General features: G+C 35.3%; 1 protein-coding gene across 1 annotated transcript; it reads left to right on the plus strand.

Moving 5' to 3' along the window:
• Nucleotides 1–263: 263 nt before the first annotated feature.
• Nucleotides 264–3,980, plus strand: LOC143630707 (chromo domain protein LHP1-like). Its single transcript, XM_077099638.1, has 6 exons — nt 264–636; nt 765–790; nt 1,571–1,657; nt 1,766–2,560; nt 3,045–3,105; nt 3,783–3,980. The coding sequence occupies exons 1-6, from the start codon at nt 301–303 to the stop codon at nt 3,831–3,833; spliced, it is 1,356 nt and encodes a 451-aa protein (XP_076955753.1). The 5' UTR covers nt 264–300; the 3' UTR covers nt 3,834–3,980.
• The last annotated feature ends 13,661 nt before the right edge of the window (nt 3,981–17,641 follow it).

Here is a 17,641-nt window from a genome sequence, read left to right on the forward strand (position 1 = left end):
CAATTATGTAACATAGTAAGTGTTAAACAACAAACTCAAGTGTATAGTATTTATTTAATACACATCATCAATTTACAATATTGTCTTTAATTCCAAAAATGGATAACTTCCAAGACTCCATGTCCTGGAATGCAATTCCCGAAACTTAAGGTCTCATCCAATGCTACAAAATTAGGTTTTCAAAATTGGGGCTCAATTAACACCAACACCACCTGAAATCAAGGTCTCAATTACTACTACCAACACCCACAAATCAGTCAGTCAATCAGCCAATCACAAGCACCCACATTTGCTTGCTCAATGAAAGGCGGCGCTAGACGCAAGTCATCCGATCGTCCTCAACCTCGTACCGATGTCGATCCGACAGAGTACTACGTTGAACAACAACAGGTGGTGCTGTCGAATGACGGCGGCGGAGATAGTAAGTATGAGGATGAGGAAGAAGATGAAGAAGAAGAGTATGATGAGGAGTATGAAGATCAATCAGATGTTAATAATGAACCTGAACCTGAAGCTGATGTTTATAATATTAATAATAATATTAATAATAATAATAATGGTGATGGTGATGAGAGGCCCAAGTTAGATGAGGGTTTCTATGAGATTGAATCCGTACGGAAGAAAAGAAGTCGAAAGGTTTCTAATTTATTATTATTATTATTATTATTATTATTATTATTATTATTATTATTTGTTTCTTTTGGTTGTTTTGTTTGTGAATGCATTTTATTAATTTTTTATTTTTTTTTTGTGTCTGAATTCAGGGGAAAATACAGTATCTCATCAAATGGTAAGTATGTATTTTTATTATAATTTGTATATGCTTGCGTTATGGTTTGGGATTGTTGTTAATTAGGAAATTTCTATAATTGTAAGTAGAGGTGATGGGCGTTAACTGAAATTAAACGTAACTGAACAAAACCGATGGTTATGGCTAATGTGTATTTGTTAACTGAAGCTGAAACCAAACCTAGTATGTTTATGTTTTTCCATATTTTATACCTCCGTATTCCAGCTTCGAACATTTAAATGTATTTTGAAGGTCTGCTTGGAACCGACATATTTCAGCTTTGAAACTTCATAATGAACTATAACCAAACCATTTTCAACTGGACAATTAACCGAAACCGACTCATATCATAACCGACGGTTAACCAACCATTCGGTTATGATTGTGGTTAAGGGTAAGCAATCTTCCATAACCAAAACAAACCGACTTTACACACCCCTAGTTGTTAGTTTAGATCTTTAACTGCAATAGGTTTGACATTTGAGTAAATGGAATGGTTAAGTAAGCTAATGTTTTAACCCTATCTTGCTCCATTTGCAATTTCAATCCCCTATTTATGACTTTCCACAACATTCAGTTAGATTGTTTTTAAAATCAAGTCTAGCCCTATTTAATGTAATTGAGCTTCTACTGAACTTGGATTTTGTTTCCAAGTTCATGACTTTTTACCTTCAATTATTATGTTAAAGTCACAAAAAGATCTTTCATGGTAATGAGGATATATGAATTGTAAGTAGATACTGAATAGTGATTTATTTTATGTTATATGTTTTTATGAAGGCGCGGATGGCCAGAGGCGGCTAACACGTGGGAGCCTGTGGAGAATCTTATGTCATGCTCTGATATCATTGATGCGTTTGAAGAGAGGTTTACTATTTATAGTCTCTTTTTCACACATTTGAATATTTAATGGAATAATGGGTGAATTTTGTGATTGATAATTTATGCTTTCTTGTTGTTTGATGAAATTTGAAGAATGCGGTCTGGAAAACAAAGATCAAGCAGGAAACATAAGCGCAAGAATGCAGTTGCTATTCAACCACCAGTAAAGAAGAAGAAGCAGCAGCAGCAGCCACATCAGCAACAGCAGCAGCAACAAGGTTCCCCTGCTGCCACTTATGACGTGCCCTCTGTAAAGCTGAGAATCATTGAAGAATCTTTGCCAAATGTTACTGGGAATGATCCGACTTGTAGTAAATGGTCAGAAAGCAATACTAAAAGTACGAGAAACGTTAGAAAACCAAAACATTTGAGTGATAACGGGTCTTTATTGGTGTCTCGACAATCTGAAAAGTCAAACGAGACAGACGAGTTGAATTTGAAACTAAGTGAACTGAAAGGTATATCTTCAACTGATAAAGAAAACATAAACGGGGCTGCAGTACGTATTCAAGAAGATCGATCTGGTGAAGGAGTAAGTCCTTCAAACGGTATTTCAGATGTTAACGGGCAAAACCCTGTTTGGGTTAACCGTAGTGGTGGGGCTAAAAGAAGGAAATCTGGTACTGTAAAACGGTTTAAAAAAGATTTAGATCCAACGGTCAGTAAAGATGTGCACGATGCGACGGAAAGATTAGCCAGTGGGAATGGTGTGGCAGCTGAACACAGGGTGCAAAACTACGAGCCAATAGGAAATGGTTATGGTGTAATGAACGTGGTAGATACTTCGAAAAGCATGTATGCCATTACCAAAGTCATCAAGCCGATTGAATATTCTATATCCACAATTAATGATATGCAGGATAACTTGGTAACCTTTTTGGTCCTTAGGTTTGTTCATATCTCTTATCTTTTTTCTATATTTATATGTGACATCACACCTGCTAGTGTAATTAATAGAGTTTCTATACATTTCACAACACGTGCACGATGATTGCTATTATTAGGAACCAGAAGTTTTAGTTAACCTAGATACAGATTCACAAACTCTTGTATATATAGATTATGTATTATAGGGACATAACATTTTCAACAATCCAAAAGCGTAGAATAAAGTTACTTCCTTTTTTAAGGGTTTAAGCTAGATTGCAGAGTCATTGTTTAGATACATTTAAAAACATTAAGTTGGTTAAAACAGGTCGGACGGGAAAGAAGTGATGGTGTCTTGTATATATAGAGTATATGTATTATAGCGACATAACATTTCAACAATCCAAAAACATAGAATATAGCTACTTCTTTTTTTTAGGGGTTTAAACTAGATTGTACAGTTTTTGTTTAGATAACCGTAACGACAATAAGTTGGTTAAAACAGGTCGGACGGAAAAGAAGTGATGGTGGATAATAGATACCTCAAGGCTCACTACCCTCTCCTGGTAAAGTTATCTACTTATCTACCCCCCTCAACACAACAAAAAAAAAAAAAAAAAAGAACATGCACACATTAAGAAACATTAGAAGCTGTCTAAATTGGTGTAACGGGTCATACATGTAGTTTTTATACATGTCAAAAACGGGTCAGGTTGAAAAACGTGTTTTATCCTAACTTCTGTAACTTACTAGTAAGTCAGATATGTTAAATAATAATCAAGTTTTTTAAGATAAAATAGTTCCTGATGTTTCATGTATTGAAATTTCAATATGGACACTGTTTTGACTCATAAGGCCCGTTTACAGAAGAAACATTAGAATCTGGCTAAATATGGGTTGTTAACGAGTAATACATGTAATTTTCTAATTATATACATGTTAAAACGGATCGGGTTGACCCAAAACACGTTTTTTCCCAACTTTTACTTACTAGTATGTAAGATATGTTTAATAATATTCGAGTTTTTTAAGATAAAATAGTTCCTGATGTTTCATATATTGAAAATTCAATATGGACGTTGTTTGACTCATATGGCCCGTTTTTAGCAAGTTTGACCCGTTTACGACGAAAGATAGCTTAACCAACCCGCTTGTATTGTTGTTCGTAAATAGGTCAAAATTGCCACCAAATAATGAATATTGTATATTGTTTTCGCTTATCCATGTTTAATAATAATGACAGTTGATTAACTTCTATGAGCAAAATATCCAGTATACGAGTCCCTCGGAATGAGGATGCAGAGTTTGGATATAAGATGCAGTGTAGTTGGTGCAAGCAGTAAATAGATGTAATTTATAGTGGTAATGTTTTTGGATTTATGGATGGATGTAGAAGACTGTTATTATGTTTATTTAAGTCATGATGTTAGCATTAGATGCCACCTATCTGGATCATGGCAAGCATGTAATCTTTCACTTATAAAATTGTGAACCACCCTAGTCCATTTGAATCAAGACTTATAAGGTTTGTATGCTATAGCCTTCTATGATTCAAAATCGAAATGATGTAAAACATGCGTGGAGTCTAGTTGGTTCATTGATTTAAATGGTGCGGGTTAAAATGGGTTTGAGTCGAATCTTTCAAATGTAAAAGTTTGCTACATGCAACTTTCATTGGGTTGGTGGGTGCGGTTTGAATTATTGAATCTTGACATGGCTTATATATTTATTCGTGTCAAATATATTTGTGTTGTAATTAAGTTGTAAGCATGTTTAACGGGTTGACAAGCTGGTGCGTTGGTTCGAGTACTGCCTGTTTGATTTGGTGCGTTGGTTCGAGTACTCTCTGTTCATCAAACGGGTTAGATATATAACTCGAAACCTATTAGACCCTTTAGAAGTATTGTTTTACAAAAGGTTACGAGTTCAACAAACTCTTTTATTTACCACCACTTAATATGCATTATGTTTCGTTTTCCGGTTGTCAATGTCATCTTTTATGATATCAATTCAGTCGTTTGCATTTTCAACCAAAGGTGCCCGACATGATACTCAACTCGTAAAAGATATCGAAATCTTCGGGCCCACCCGTCACCCAATACATATATTAAAAGGCTAATTACAAATGTTGTTGACATAGTGAAAAGGGTTAGATATTTGAAGAAGCTTTACATAATTGTAGTAGGTGTTATGTTAAGTACTTTTATACTCTCTTTAAATAATAAATAATAAGTTAACTGCGATTTTCATCCCTATGATTTGTTCAAATCTGGGTTTTAGTCCAATAGTTTTAAATCTGCGATATTCGTCCTTGTGGTTCTTTTTCACTTGCAATTAACCCGGCCCCACTAACCACGTTAAGTCTGATCGTTAAACCTGTAACACCCCGTGACCGCAGCGGAAACGTAAACGGGATGCGACAGACACCTCTGATATCAACCACATTGTTTATAAAGAAAACCGAATGCATTAATATACTTCAAAATTACATTATCTCATCTTTCATTACCGTCTAGGTGATACACACATCACACAATACGATTCATAATTCTATCCATTATAATGTATCCTAACGTCCAGAACGCAACCTTACACACATCAAGCACTTAGCACGTAATCAATCACTTTATCTTAGTTGTACCTGAAAAGCATGTGAGAAAACGGGTCAACTACGAATAGTTGGTGAGTTTCACTAATTTAAATATACCATAGCAAATCATTATGGTAATCATAAATAAGCGATGTAATTATACTGGGCCCACAAGTGAAAAACACTATTAACCCCGAAACATATCAAATAACCCCTGGGGACACTGTTAACCCAGAACACTTCCAATAACCTCTGGGAACTCTGTTACCCCAGAAACACATTTAATAACCTCTGGGGACACTGTTAACCCAGAACACTTCCAATAACCTCTGGGAACTCTGTTACCCCAGAAACACATTTAATAACCTCTGGGGACACTGTTAACCCAGAACACTTCCAATAACCTCTGGGAACTCTGTTACCCCAGAAACACATTTAATAACCTCTGGGGACACTGTTAACCCAGAACACTGTTTCGGGCCTTACAATATTAACACTCAAACAATTACCATTTTAATACATTACCGTACGATTCCCGTACAATAAACATTATATAAATACCTTCATTTCCATGCGTTCAGCATGTACTTAATCATTTTGATAGAAACATGCTTTCCGCCCCGGGAAAATATTTAAAACAGTCAGTAAAAGGGGCACGTGAAACTCACCTTAGCACATGCAAGCAGGTAACAACAATCATTATCAATTAACACGTCCAATCTGTAATATGATCCCTACGATCGTTATTATACAATTATTGTTTATATAAACTTTAACCTTATCAATCGGTACATCTGGGGACACTGTTAACCCAGTACTGTACCTGTTCCGGGGGCAATGTTAACCCAGAAATACTTCTCCGGACTCAGATTGTGATGTCGTTTAGAGTTCCAAGGTCACAACTACTATTAGTCGTTTTTCTCGTTTTGCGTGCCTAGCACTGTTATCCGTTTTTATGTTTCAAAAATGAGTTTGGTCACACACGACCCGAAAATAGTCGTTGACTGATAGTTTAAGTAAATTTGTGAAATTTGAGCTCGGTTTAGACGCCCCGTTTGGCCGTGGGACCCGTTTCCGTCTTTAGCGTACCAGAAACTGTTAAAATATGTTAAAATTACTCAAATCATCCGAATTATTTTCGGATGATTTATTTTTACTTGTTTAATTCATTTATATGAAAATAGTTCATTTTTAGGGTTTTTTATACACCAGTCAGCTCGCTTAAGCGAACTTCACCGGTTTACACGTTTTACTTTAAAAGTTTGATAATTAGCACAAATAATTATCCGTTTACTCTCGGATCTTGAAATTTTGCACAAATCACTTTTTAACAGTGGGGAATTTTATAAAAATATTTCCAGAATTAATTCTTATATTTAACATTTACTTATCTATTTTTAAACACCATTTAAACACTAAATATGTCGTAAATACCAAACGATCTTAGAAAAATCCCAAATTTCTCCTGGATGTCCCCTGACATCCACATAGTCCCCTGTAATTTTTCCAAAACCAAAATCTTCTTTTAAGTGCCATTTTTACTAAAACCGAGCTAGAAATCCCTAGAACTCGTTTAACCGAAAAGCCTACTTAGACTTCTCCAACGGACCTCAAATTTTGTGTGTGACTTATACATGATATGAAAAGCTTATCCACAATTTTCCAGAATTTTTCATGATATTTAACTATTTTTCACCATTTTTGGCCAAAACCGAGCATTAAATTCACCAAATATTCATCCTTCATCCAAAAATTACCAAAAATTCACAGAATTCATATTTCCATGTGTTTAACACCTCTGTAAAATTTCGTGACCTAACTCTAAACGACCAACAATCTGTCGAAAAACACATACACCGACAAAAACCGAATATACCTTTCGTTTTCCGCCACTACAAGCTACAAACTCATCTTTCCGCCTTATCTACCACTAAATACAGAGCCTACAAACAACATACCACAATACCAAGCAAGTTACACTCACGATCAAGCCATTTCTTTCATGGTTACGGTTATGATACTGAAAACAAAGATTTAACCGTAAAAATTCGTTTTTGATTCGTTTAACTCATTTCTTGGACCAAGATCCCTTGTATAACTTGTATACATCACTTGATCATGCAAGAATCGGTTCCATCTCGGGTTTTCACCCTTTTTCACTTGGAAACCTCATTTTCTTGAAAGAAAACTCAAGAAACAAAGATAAACACATACATAACACGATCATTACCTCGTTATTCTTGCTAGAATTGTCGGTTTTTGGATCATGAACTAGAGAGAAATGAAGGATGTTGAGTTGGGATTGTGTAAAAAAGAAAAAAGAATGTTTTGGGGGTGTTGAAGTCCGATCGGACTAGAGGATGGGTGGGGTGGGACCCACTTGTTCAATCTAGTCCACTCATTTGGATTTCCGTGATCTGGATAATGTTTTGGATAATCTGGTTCAATTCGTTTTTCAGTTAAACGTCTAATTCGGCTTAAAACGGTCGTTTTTCGGCTTTAAAAAAAGAAATTTATCTAAAACCGATTTAAAAACTTTAAAAACTTAAACCATGATGTTTATTAACTTAAAACATCATATCATTAATTATCGTGCATCTTTTTCGGCTTGATCGATCGTCTCTTGCTCGGCTTGGTATTAAAGGTTTCGTTTAACGTACCGACGTACTTTTAAATCGAAATCCTTTTTCTGTGCCTTAATCCACTTATCCCGAAGCTTTAATACTTCGTAACATCACTAAACATTATATATTTCGTCTATAATGTAATCCCCGATTCGTTCGGGTTTCAATAACCGTTCATCGATTAATCGTAATTTCGATACGACTAGCTGTATATTCGAGTATAATTCGTACTGTGAATCTTATATACTCGTATAAGCACATTATAATTCATATATTCAGTATTGAATAACACGTAAATAGTATATTCTGGCTAGGGTATACCTGAATTTGCCGGAATCGTTACATTCTCCCCCCGTTACAAAAATTTCGTCCTCGAAATTTTACGCATCAACTACTTCCTTTTGCGGAAATAGGTGGGGGTATTTCCTTCAGAATTCATCCTCGCGTTACCAAGTATAATCTGGTCTTCGCTGTGAATTCCACTTAATCTTAATAAAACTTGGTATGTCCAAACTGTTTATTTTTCCCGACTATTATTTCTACGGGATTATTTATGATATCAAGCATGTCTTCTATGATTACCTCTATTACTAGTACTTTCGTTGCCTCATCGCTTAGGCACTTTTCAATCCGTATACATGGCAAAACATCATGTATAGTACTTAGCCCCTAGAGTACTTTAATCGATAAACTAAATGACCAACCATGGAGATAGTTCTCATGGGGTCCAATATATTAAGGAGCTATTTTCGGTTTTGCCAAACTCATATCACCTTTCTAAGGTGACGCCTTAAAATACCTTGTCACCTCTCTCCGGCGACAATGGTTTCCTTTGAACGTTGGCATAACTCCTTTGCCAATCACGCGCTGCTTTCAACTTGTCTTAAATATTATAAATCCGATTGATTGTTTCTCGAATGAATTCGACTCTTATGGCTTGATTGACGCCCATTTTCAATTTAACAAATTGGTGATAGTTACTTCACCCATAAAAAGCTTCAAGCTCTCGATGCTTCCTTCCCCGCCTTCCAATAATGGAAGTAGGATGACTATTTTGGTTTGAGATAATTGAAAATGGCACTCCACGACGAGTTACCATTTCAACATTATGAATTTGGGCGAGAATTCATTGCGGTAATCGTCATAGATTGGGATGAAATGTGAGGATTAGTTAATCAATCCGCGATTACCCAATTTTCCTCATGCATTTGATATATATCTTGGGAATTTGCATCCCGAAATCCAATGTAATTTATTCCCACTATCATTGGCGAATTTTCTGTCATTGTGGCGTTCCCAAGGGTTTTCGGTATGCAGCCTTATCTCTTGCATAACTCAATATTCACCAATACACGTGACCATATCTTTCTCCAAACTCGACCATTAATAAAAATCCTTTCAGATATCCGTATCATCAATAGTCAAATCCGATCCCGGATGTATGGATTATTTCGATCTATGCGCTTCGTCCATGATTAATTCACTAAGGTCATGGAGGGTCGGGATCCAAACCCGATCTTTGAAATAGAGAGTTTCGTCCACGCGCTGTCCGAAATTCCTTTCGTTGCCGTAAAGTTCCTCCTTTTCCAAATGTCCCTCTTTCAACGCCTCATATTTAGTTCTTTCTGATCGAATATGTGATGCAACTTTTATGATCGGTGACGATGGTGCACTTCGTATCGTAGAGACAATGTCTCCACATTTAAGTGCATAGATAACCGCTCCCAGTTCTAAGTCGTGAGTAGTGTAATCTTACTCGTGTACTTTTAACTGTCGGGAAGTATAGGCTATGACCTTAATATACTGCGTCAACACGCATTCTAACCCTTTACGCGATGCGTCACAATACGTGACAAAACCATCGTCTCCATCGGGGAGACTTAAAATCGGCGCTTGGCACAATTTTAATGGTTTCTATCTTAATTGAGTATTTGTTAAATCCTTGTTGCTTCACAACATGACCAAGGGATTATGCCCTCTTTATTCAAAATCACATTTCGAAAACTTCGTGTATAGCTCATCTTGCTTTAACACTTCCACAATTTTCCTTAACCGTCGATCGTGCTCTTCTTTACGTTGCGAATATATTAAAATATCATCAATGAATGTTATGACAAATTTGTCAAAATAAAGTTACAGACTCGGTTCATGAGTTCCATGAATGCTGACGGCGCATTTGTTAGCCGAAAGGCAAACTAAGAATTCATAATGGCCGTAGCGAGTCCGAAACACTGTTGTTGCAACGTCTTCCTCTTGGATCTCTCATTTGGTGATAACTATATCCACGATCGATTTTTCTAAAAATAAATCGTCCCTTGCAGTTGGTTAAAACAGATCATTCACTTCGAAGAAGTGAGCACCTACTCTTGATCGTCACTTTATTCAATTCTCCCTAATCAACACATATCCTAACACTTCCGTCCTTCATTTCCCAATTAAAACTGGTGCACCCCATGGTGACTAACTAGGTCGTATAAAATCTTATCCAGCAATTCTTGTAACTGATTGGATAATTCTTGCATCTCAGACGGTGCAAGTCGGCAGGATGCTTTAGCAACAGGGCCAGCTTGAGACATTACATCGATTCTAAATTCGACCTGTCAGGTTGGCGGTAATCCAGGGAGTTCTTCTGGGAAAACTTGTGGAAATTTGCGCACCACCGGGATATCTTTTATATGTTTTCTTTTAAATACTTTGGCAATCACGTTTGTCAAATACACCACGCCTTCTTGTCGTAAATATTATAACATCTCAATATGAGATTTGAGTGGCAACATAATAACGTACACTTTTCTCTGTATGTTATATATTTTTCTGTACCCAACACATATATATTTCTATATATATGTGTTTCTCCTTCTAATCATCTTCTTTTCATATTTGATTTCTATTTCATGTTGAGTTAGCCAATCCATGCTAACCATTACGTCAAAACTTCTTTGTTTTACTGGTCGTAGGTCGATAAGGAAAGTTAATCGTTCAGAATAATAGGACAATTCCGTACAATTTAGTTAACCAATAGGGGTTTACCGTTAGCGATTCTACAGTATAGGGTTCTATAGTTTCACTAATCGTATCTTTCCAAAGGGTAGGAGGTTAGCAGGAACTAACTTCTATCGACGACCGTAAAAATTATCACTGAAGTCTATTGATTTAAAATTACCACATACTTAACACCACCTTTGGATCATGACGTGCTTTATTCAAATTACTTCACCAAAGCACGGCTCCTTGCTTGATCAGAGGTTGATGCTTGTCATGAGGTTCGTCTTCCAATGACACCTTGGTTCAACTTTGGGCAATTTCTCTTGAAACGTTCTGTACTGCCACATTCATAGCAAGTACAACTGTTTGGCATAATTTAGTCTTTTTGAATGGATTGTTATTGAAGTTGTTGGTTTCGGAGTGGCTGTACACGAATGGGTTGGGGTTGCCGGTTCACATGGCTTCGATTGGTTCTACAATTAGGGCATTACGTCCATCTTTACCATACCTGTGGCCTACTATCACCCGACATTCTTCTTCCTGCCGATAACCATATTTTCCACAGTTAGAGAAGGACCCTTTATGCGGTTCATGTTTTCGCACCAGAACTAGTCTTAGTATAATTCTGGGTTGTAGGGCATACCTACTTATTCGCAAGTCTATCTTGCACTATACCTTTGTCATTTCCCTTCTTTAACACTCGACGTTTCACCTAACTTCCTTTCATTCCACTTCCCATAGAATCAAATATATCAATGCTGGCTTGTGACACAACCCTTCCAAAGGTTGTATATTACAGGATTGACTATACTCCTTATCGATGGAGTTAGTCCCCAATATTGCGCTTATTTCGCTTAGCTTCAGGAGTAATTAGCCATGTTACCAGACATGACAATTCCTTTAAACGATTAGCGCGTTCTAAGTGATCATCACACAACATTTCCATTTTTCATAGCTCATTTTCCAGTCTCTGAACTTAATTAATCGAATAAAAGTGCTCTAGCACAAGAATTTTAAATCCTGACCATATTATCTGAACAAAAATTTTCTTACTATAATTTTGTACCATCGGGTTCCATCACGATACAACATAATCTACCGACATACCTGTAGCATATTTTACTACACAATGTTCTAGACTCTTACCAATATCCTTAACCATTTCGATCTTTTCTATCCACTCGCTAATCCATTCCTCCCTTTACCATTAGTAAACTATTAATAATTTCCTTACCACAAACAACAAACATATCCTTCATACCGGATCTAATTCATTACGACTACTATTCATGTTTAGTTTATAACTAATACTTGTAGTTATAATAGCATTCGGTGTAACATTTTCACTCTTAGTAATTACATTAAGAGTTGAAATATTCATAATCATGTGATTGCTCGATCTATAATTTTGCGTTCACATTCGCATCAACACTAGCAGTGATCTGTGATACTACATTCGGTATCATCATCTGCTATCCTTGAGCAATCAACTGAATCATATCAATCTCCATCATTGGAGTTACTCTTTTTATGTCATTCTGCCGTACTCATCCCATACGCAGTAATCAATACTAATCTCACCGTATAACTCGTTACCAGTTCAATCATAACAGCAGGTACACATACACACCAAATATTATCATATATATTACACATACCGGCATCTAGTATAAATATATGTCCCACAAATATAATAACATACTGACTTAACCTGACATCGGTTAACGTTTAAATATGTTTCATAACCCTTGTCACCAACTGACATATAGACCTTTCTCAACAAAGATCAATGTTTAATATGCTTGATTTCAATATCCTTTTGCATGTCAGCATAACCGATACATGCTCACCGTGAGCACCGAATGATTACGTACCACAGAGTTATAATATCCGTGTCTATTCGTATATCCGGCATACACAGTATACCTCCTACGAACGAACAACCAACTATGCCATAATGATTCCAACACTTCTTTGTGTATAGGTAATCATTCTATTCGAGCATACATGGGTGTAAACATCTAACGGATGTAAGGATAACATAGGAAGTTATTAGATAATATAACTTATCAAAATACAATGAAACAACGTATTATATCTTATCATATTATTTTACTTTATTTTTAAAGACTTAGTGATGGATCTATAAACTTTTCTCATAAGGGTCAAAATACTCGCAGGGATTAGAGTACGGCTGACCCCGTGTCATAAGGGTAGACTTTAAAAACGAAAAACCATTCTTGAAACTCGTTTAATAATCTAGTATAAGAGAATTCAATTTGAAACTTACCGCTTTTCATACACACATAAAAGAATGTTGTATAATATAAAAAAAAGTTATTGGTGACATTTTACTAAAAAAAAAGGTGATATGATGTTTAAATGGCCACAATTGTTTTTATTTGTTGTTAAACAACCATAAATGTGTCTTTGAAAAGTTGTGGATTTGTGGTCCCTTATGAAATTTCATTGCTAAAACCATCACTAAATGCAACTCGAAAACAGTCGCTATTTCGACGAATCACTCTTTACGATGACTCATAAGTTTGAAGAAAAATACGATTAGCCGAACTGTAAAAGTTAGTAATAAAAAACAACCTAAAACTGGAAAGAAAACAAAGAGAGGAAGACTAATAATCCAGTTTAATTTTGCACTATTACACAGTAAGTATCACTGACGGATTTGATGAATACCGTTGGAATCCAATAAAAATAAAATAAAGAAAAAGTAAAAAAAAAAAAAACACGATCCAATGGTATTTTGATAAACAGCTCTCGATAAGTTTTCGGTATCCACCTTCTTTAATGGATTTTGGCAGATCTCACAATCAGCGAAAGCCATTCATTTTGTAGTGTTGATTAGGTTAACTACATTTATTAACGCTGATGACCGAACCATTACCGCTTGTACTTTTATATGATTATTTTTTCGCTCACCGCATTTTTTTTCCTTTTCTTCACTAAAATATTTCGTCCTTTAGGTTACTAAGTTACTGTGTCCCCAATTATATGATGTCATAAAAGTTAGGTTAGTAACAAAAATATAACAACAAGAACAATATCTTTTTCTATTTATCACATGATGAACTCAAATAAAAAATAGTGACATGCCTACAAGTAATAATTATATTTTAATTCTTCATATCTTTCTCATCTCGTCATTTTGTGAAAACCATCTTTGTTTCTTTCGGTATCAACCCGTCCATTAACATGGTCCCGTGTCGAGATGTTTCTTTATTTCTTATTGCGTTATGATTAAAAACCAGGACCGCGGTTGGACAGTGAAATAATCAAGTTAAAACGAGGTAGAAGTTAGTCTGGAAGTTTCGGATATTCGGTTGTGTTGATCTCTAAACACGTTCTTGTTTATTTTATTTTTATATATAATTAACTAGGTTGGAAAACCGGTGTATTAGACATGTTAAATAGTTCTTTTTTTCTAAAATTCTTGTTTTACATAACATGTTACATATTTCTCAAAAACGTTTTATAAAATGTTTAAAAAATAGGATTTATGATGTAATCCTATCATTTATGAAATTAAAGAAAATCTTTATTATTTAATAGGAAAAAGAAATGAAAAATCAAAATCCAGACTTCACCAAATGTCGATACGTGACATCCATTATTTAATAGAAGAAAGAGATGAGAAAAACCAGCTTTTAAATGAGCTATAAAGCTGAATGTGTTCCCTATATTTTTTTATTTATTAAATATAAAAAACTAGAAGCGCTTAGATAAATGTTAAAGAGTGTCAATCATGTTGTGTTTCGGGTTAGTAGTTTGAAATTCATTCAATCAAAACATGACTCGCATATTTATGTGTGTCAAAGACAATAACACTAACCAACACATAATGTAACCAAAACATGACCCATTTAACCCATATATGATTCAAACATGCTAGCGTATTGTAATAAATCAGTTAAACGTGTTGACCTATTTAACTAAACACATTAAACATATATTAACTCCCGATAAGTTTAAAACATGTTAGATATAATTACATTCAAAACCTGATTATTTTCGTTAAATGCCGGAAATTACCGCCCCTAATTATAAACTCTATGTAGTAGAAATGTTATACTTTTTTTTGACATTATCTTTCTAACTACCTACCTTAATATTTTTTTTACCTGTTTAACTCATAAATACAAGCACATAAATAAGTAAAACAACCCATATATGGACAAAAGTAGTTGCCCCCTCTAATAAATTATTAAATGGTGAAAAGGATCCCAAACCATATGTGATTATATATATACACATACCAAGTGATATTATAATCATGTCCTATGGTGTATGTCTATGATCACTCACCTACATCACTTCTAAGTAGAAGAAAATGGAAACCAAAGGTCCATCACCACTTATTCCTCTCATAATGCTTAATGTTTTTGCCATCATAATATTTAGTCCTATGGTGGAAAACTTGGTGGCAATTCCTTTCATATTGATGCTTGCCATATACTTTGTTTATGTTTTCTTTCCGTTCCGTCAAGATTCATCGTCATCTTGGAATCCAAATTATCTTGGAGGTGCACCACCGCCGCCAGCCACGAATGAAGGAGAGTCAGGATATGGATTCGGAGCGTTTCTTTTGGTCGCTATATGTCTTATTTTGTGCCAAATCATATGAACTTGTGTTCGTATTGTATTCTTGGTTATCGATGACTGTATAATATGGTTTGATAACACGCGTTGAACAAGTAAGCGTTTAGCCAACTAAGTGCATGTTTGTTGTAAGTTTAATGTGGACTTTTTTGTGCTTGTTATCAAGTATTTGGGCTAAATGTTGGTGTTAGTTTGTATAACGATAGTGACATAGTTTGATTATGTTCTCAACTATATGGCATGAAGACCTATTTTCTCTGATTTAACTTGTAATAAACAATTTGCAAAATAAAGGATGGTTTATATTAAGTCTAATATATTTCGAAAACCAAGTTTAGACTTTTTATTCTTGTGTTAAAACACTCAAGTCAGATCTCCCATTAGATTGGATTTCTTTACATGTGTTGGTTCAAAACATATTAATAACTTCGGAATTCAGATAGTTTTTTTTTCTTTTATAACGGAATATGGATCACTGACGAGCCACTAACCAACCCGATCATATTCATTACAATTTTTGGAGGGAAGACACCATATACGTGAGAAAATTCATTATCCCTACCTAAAACCCCCTATTTATTTTTATTTTTTTTTTATCAAATGTGATACTAAAACTCAAAACCTCTCACTTTTTAAATTGAAGTCTTACCTCAAGACTCGAGTCCTTAACCACTTGGGCTGGGAATCATTGGGCCGGGAATTTCGGTAGGTGTGTTGATAATCGAGAATGATTAATTAAATATTGAATATATGCGTACGAAGAATCCTCTTGTATTTTTGTTTATAAAGGTTGATTCCTGACACTTTTTTAGTTTTTTTTTCTGAACCGACAGGTTGATTCCTGACTAATCTGCACTCAAATATATGGTTAAACTGTTGAACAGTTTAATTGTTAAAAAGATTCACTTCCTATTGGAATTGTTAAAAATCTATTTTAGATTTTGTTTTTTTAATTGATTTCCTAATAATTTATACAAAAATGAAATTGAGCTTCCATCTTTGAACTTTTAAGCATTATTAACTTCCAACTACTTTTTTCCGTTCGCTCTAACCACACATTCACTTCCTCTAGAACAAAATATGTAAAACCAAGTTTGTTAAATAAGCAAACAAAAACATTTATAGGAACACTTATTCCCAAAAGGTTTCGTTTTTGTTGGAGTAATTGGTTGTTTAAACAAGATATCACTCAAATTTGCATACGTTCAATCCAAACTCGACACGGTTTTCAGTGTCTTCGACATGGCACGATGCGATACGAACAACTACATGGTTAGGTGTTTGGGTAAACATATCGACACGAATGAGCCCTGTCTCTCAACATTCCCTAGTCTTACCATCCTCTCATCTATTGCCCTGTATAGAGGTGCGCAAATCAGTTACCGGTACACAAACCGGTTCCCAAAAATCAACCTGGTTTGTACTTTAAAACTACAAACTAGTCCCCAACCTGCGGTTAATTTCGCTTCAACCCAATTCCAATATTTTTGGTTTTAGGTCAGGTTTCAGTTCCAGTTGGGTTAACCGCACTGCAGCGCCTCTACTTGTATATAACAAACAGGGAAGTTTGGCCCTCGCATAGAAAACAAAACCTACAACTCAAGAATCCGAGTATGACCTATGATACCCGACCAATAAACCATACAATCCATCCTCCGGCTGCATGTTTCCTTCCACACGCTAAATTTCCCACGCTCTTAGAAATCACTCGACACACCAGCATGGTCTTCAGCCCACATGCCCCCAACAACCAAAAGCCATGGCCTCATGAGAGCCGGAGATAGCAGGCTGTGTGGCGTTGCCATCAGCAGTGCAACAAAACGTGGTTCCCAGATTAGAAACTAGACTAATTGTGTTTTAGTTCATTTGAACACAAGGGCATGTTAATAGTCTAGTACCACAACAGAAACTGGGCTTATCGACTCAGACCGCAGATAATACTAACATCTTGTATTAACTATTGAAATATGCTAGATGATTTGTCACAAACAGAATGGTCTCACATGAGTTTATTAAATTTGTCATTTTACTCTGTCTAAATACAAATAAGTAATTTGCGGTCGCCTACAAACATTGTTTTGCACCCAACTTTTTGGTTTCTTAATTCTGACAGATTTTCCCCTTAAGACACATTTTTGCATTTCATGATGTTTCCATGACTTGATTCCATTTATTGTATCTGCGCATTCTTGATTCTGTCTTTTGTCCTAACTCAGAGGGTCTTAAACCTATGATATATATAACACTATAACAGCACCCATTCGTTCTAATTCACGCAAACTAACCATA

This window comes from Bidens hawaiensis, unplaced genomic scaffold, assembly GCF_021521415.1.
Source record: "Bidens hawaiensis isolate Kalapana, Puna unplaced genomic scaffold, B.hawaiensis_p1.1 tig00005780_1, whole genome shotgun sequence".
Classification (NCBI taxonomy): Eukaryota; Viridiplantae; Streptophyta; class Magnoliopsida; order Asterales; family Asteraceae; genus Bidens; species Bidens hawaiensis.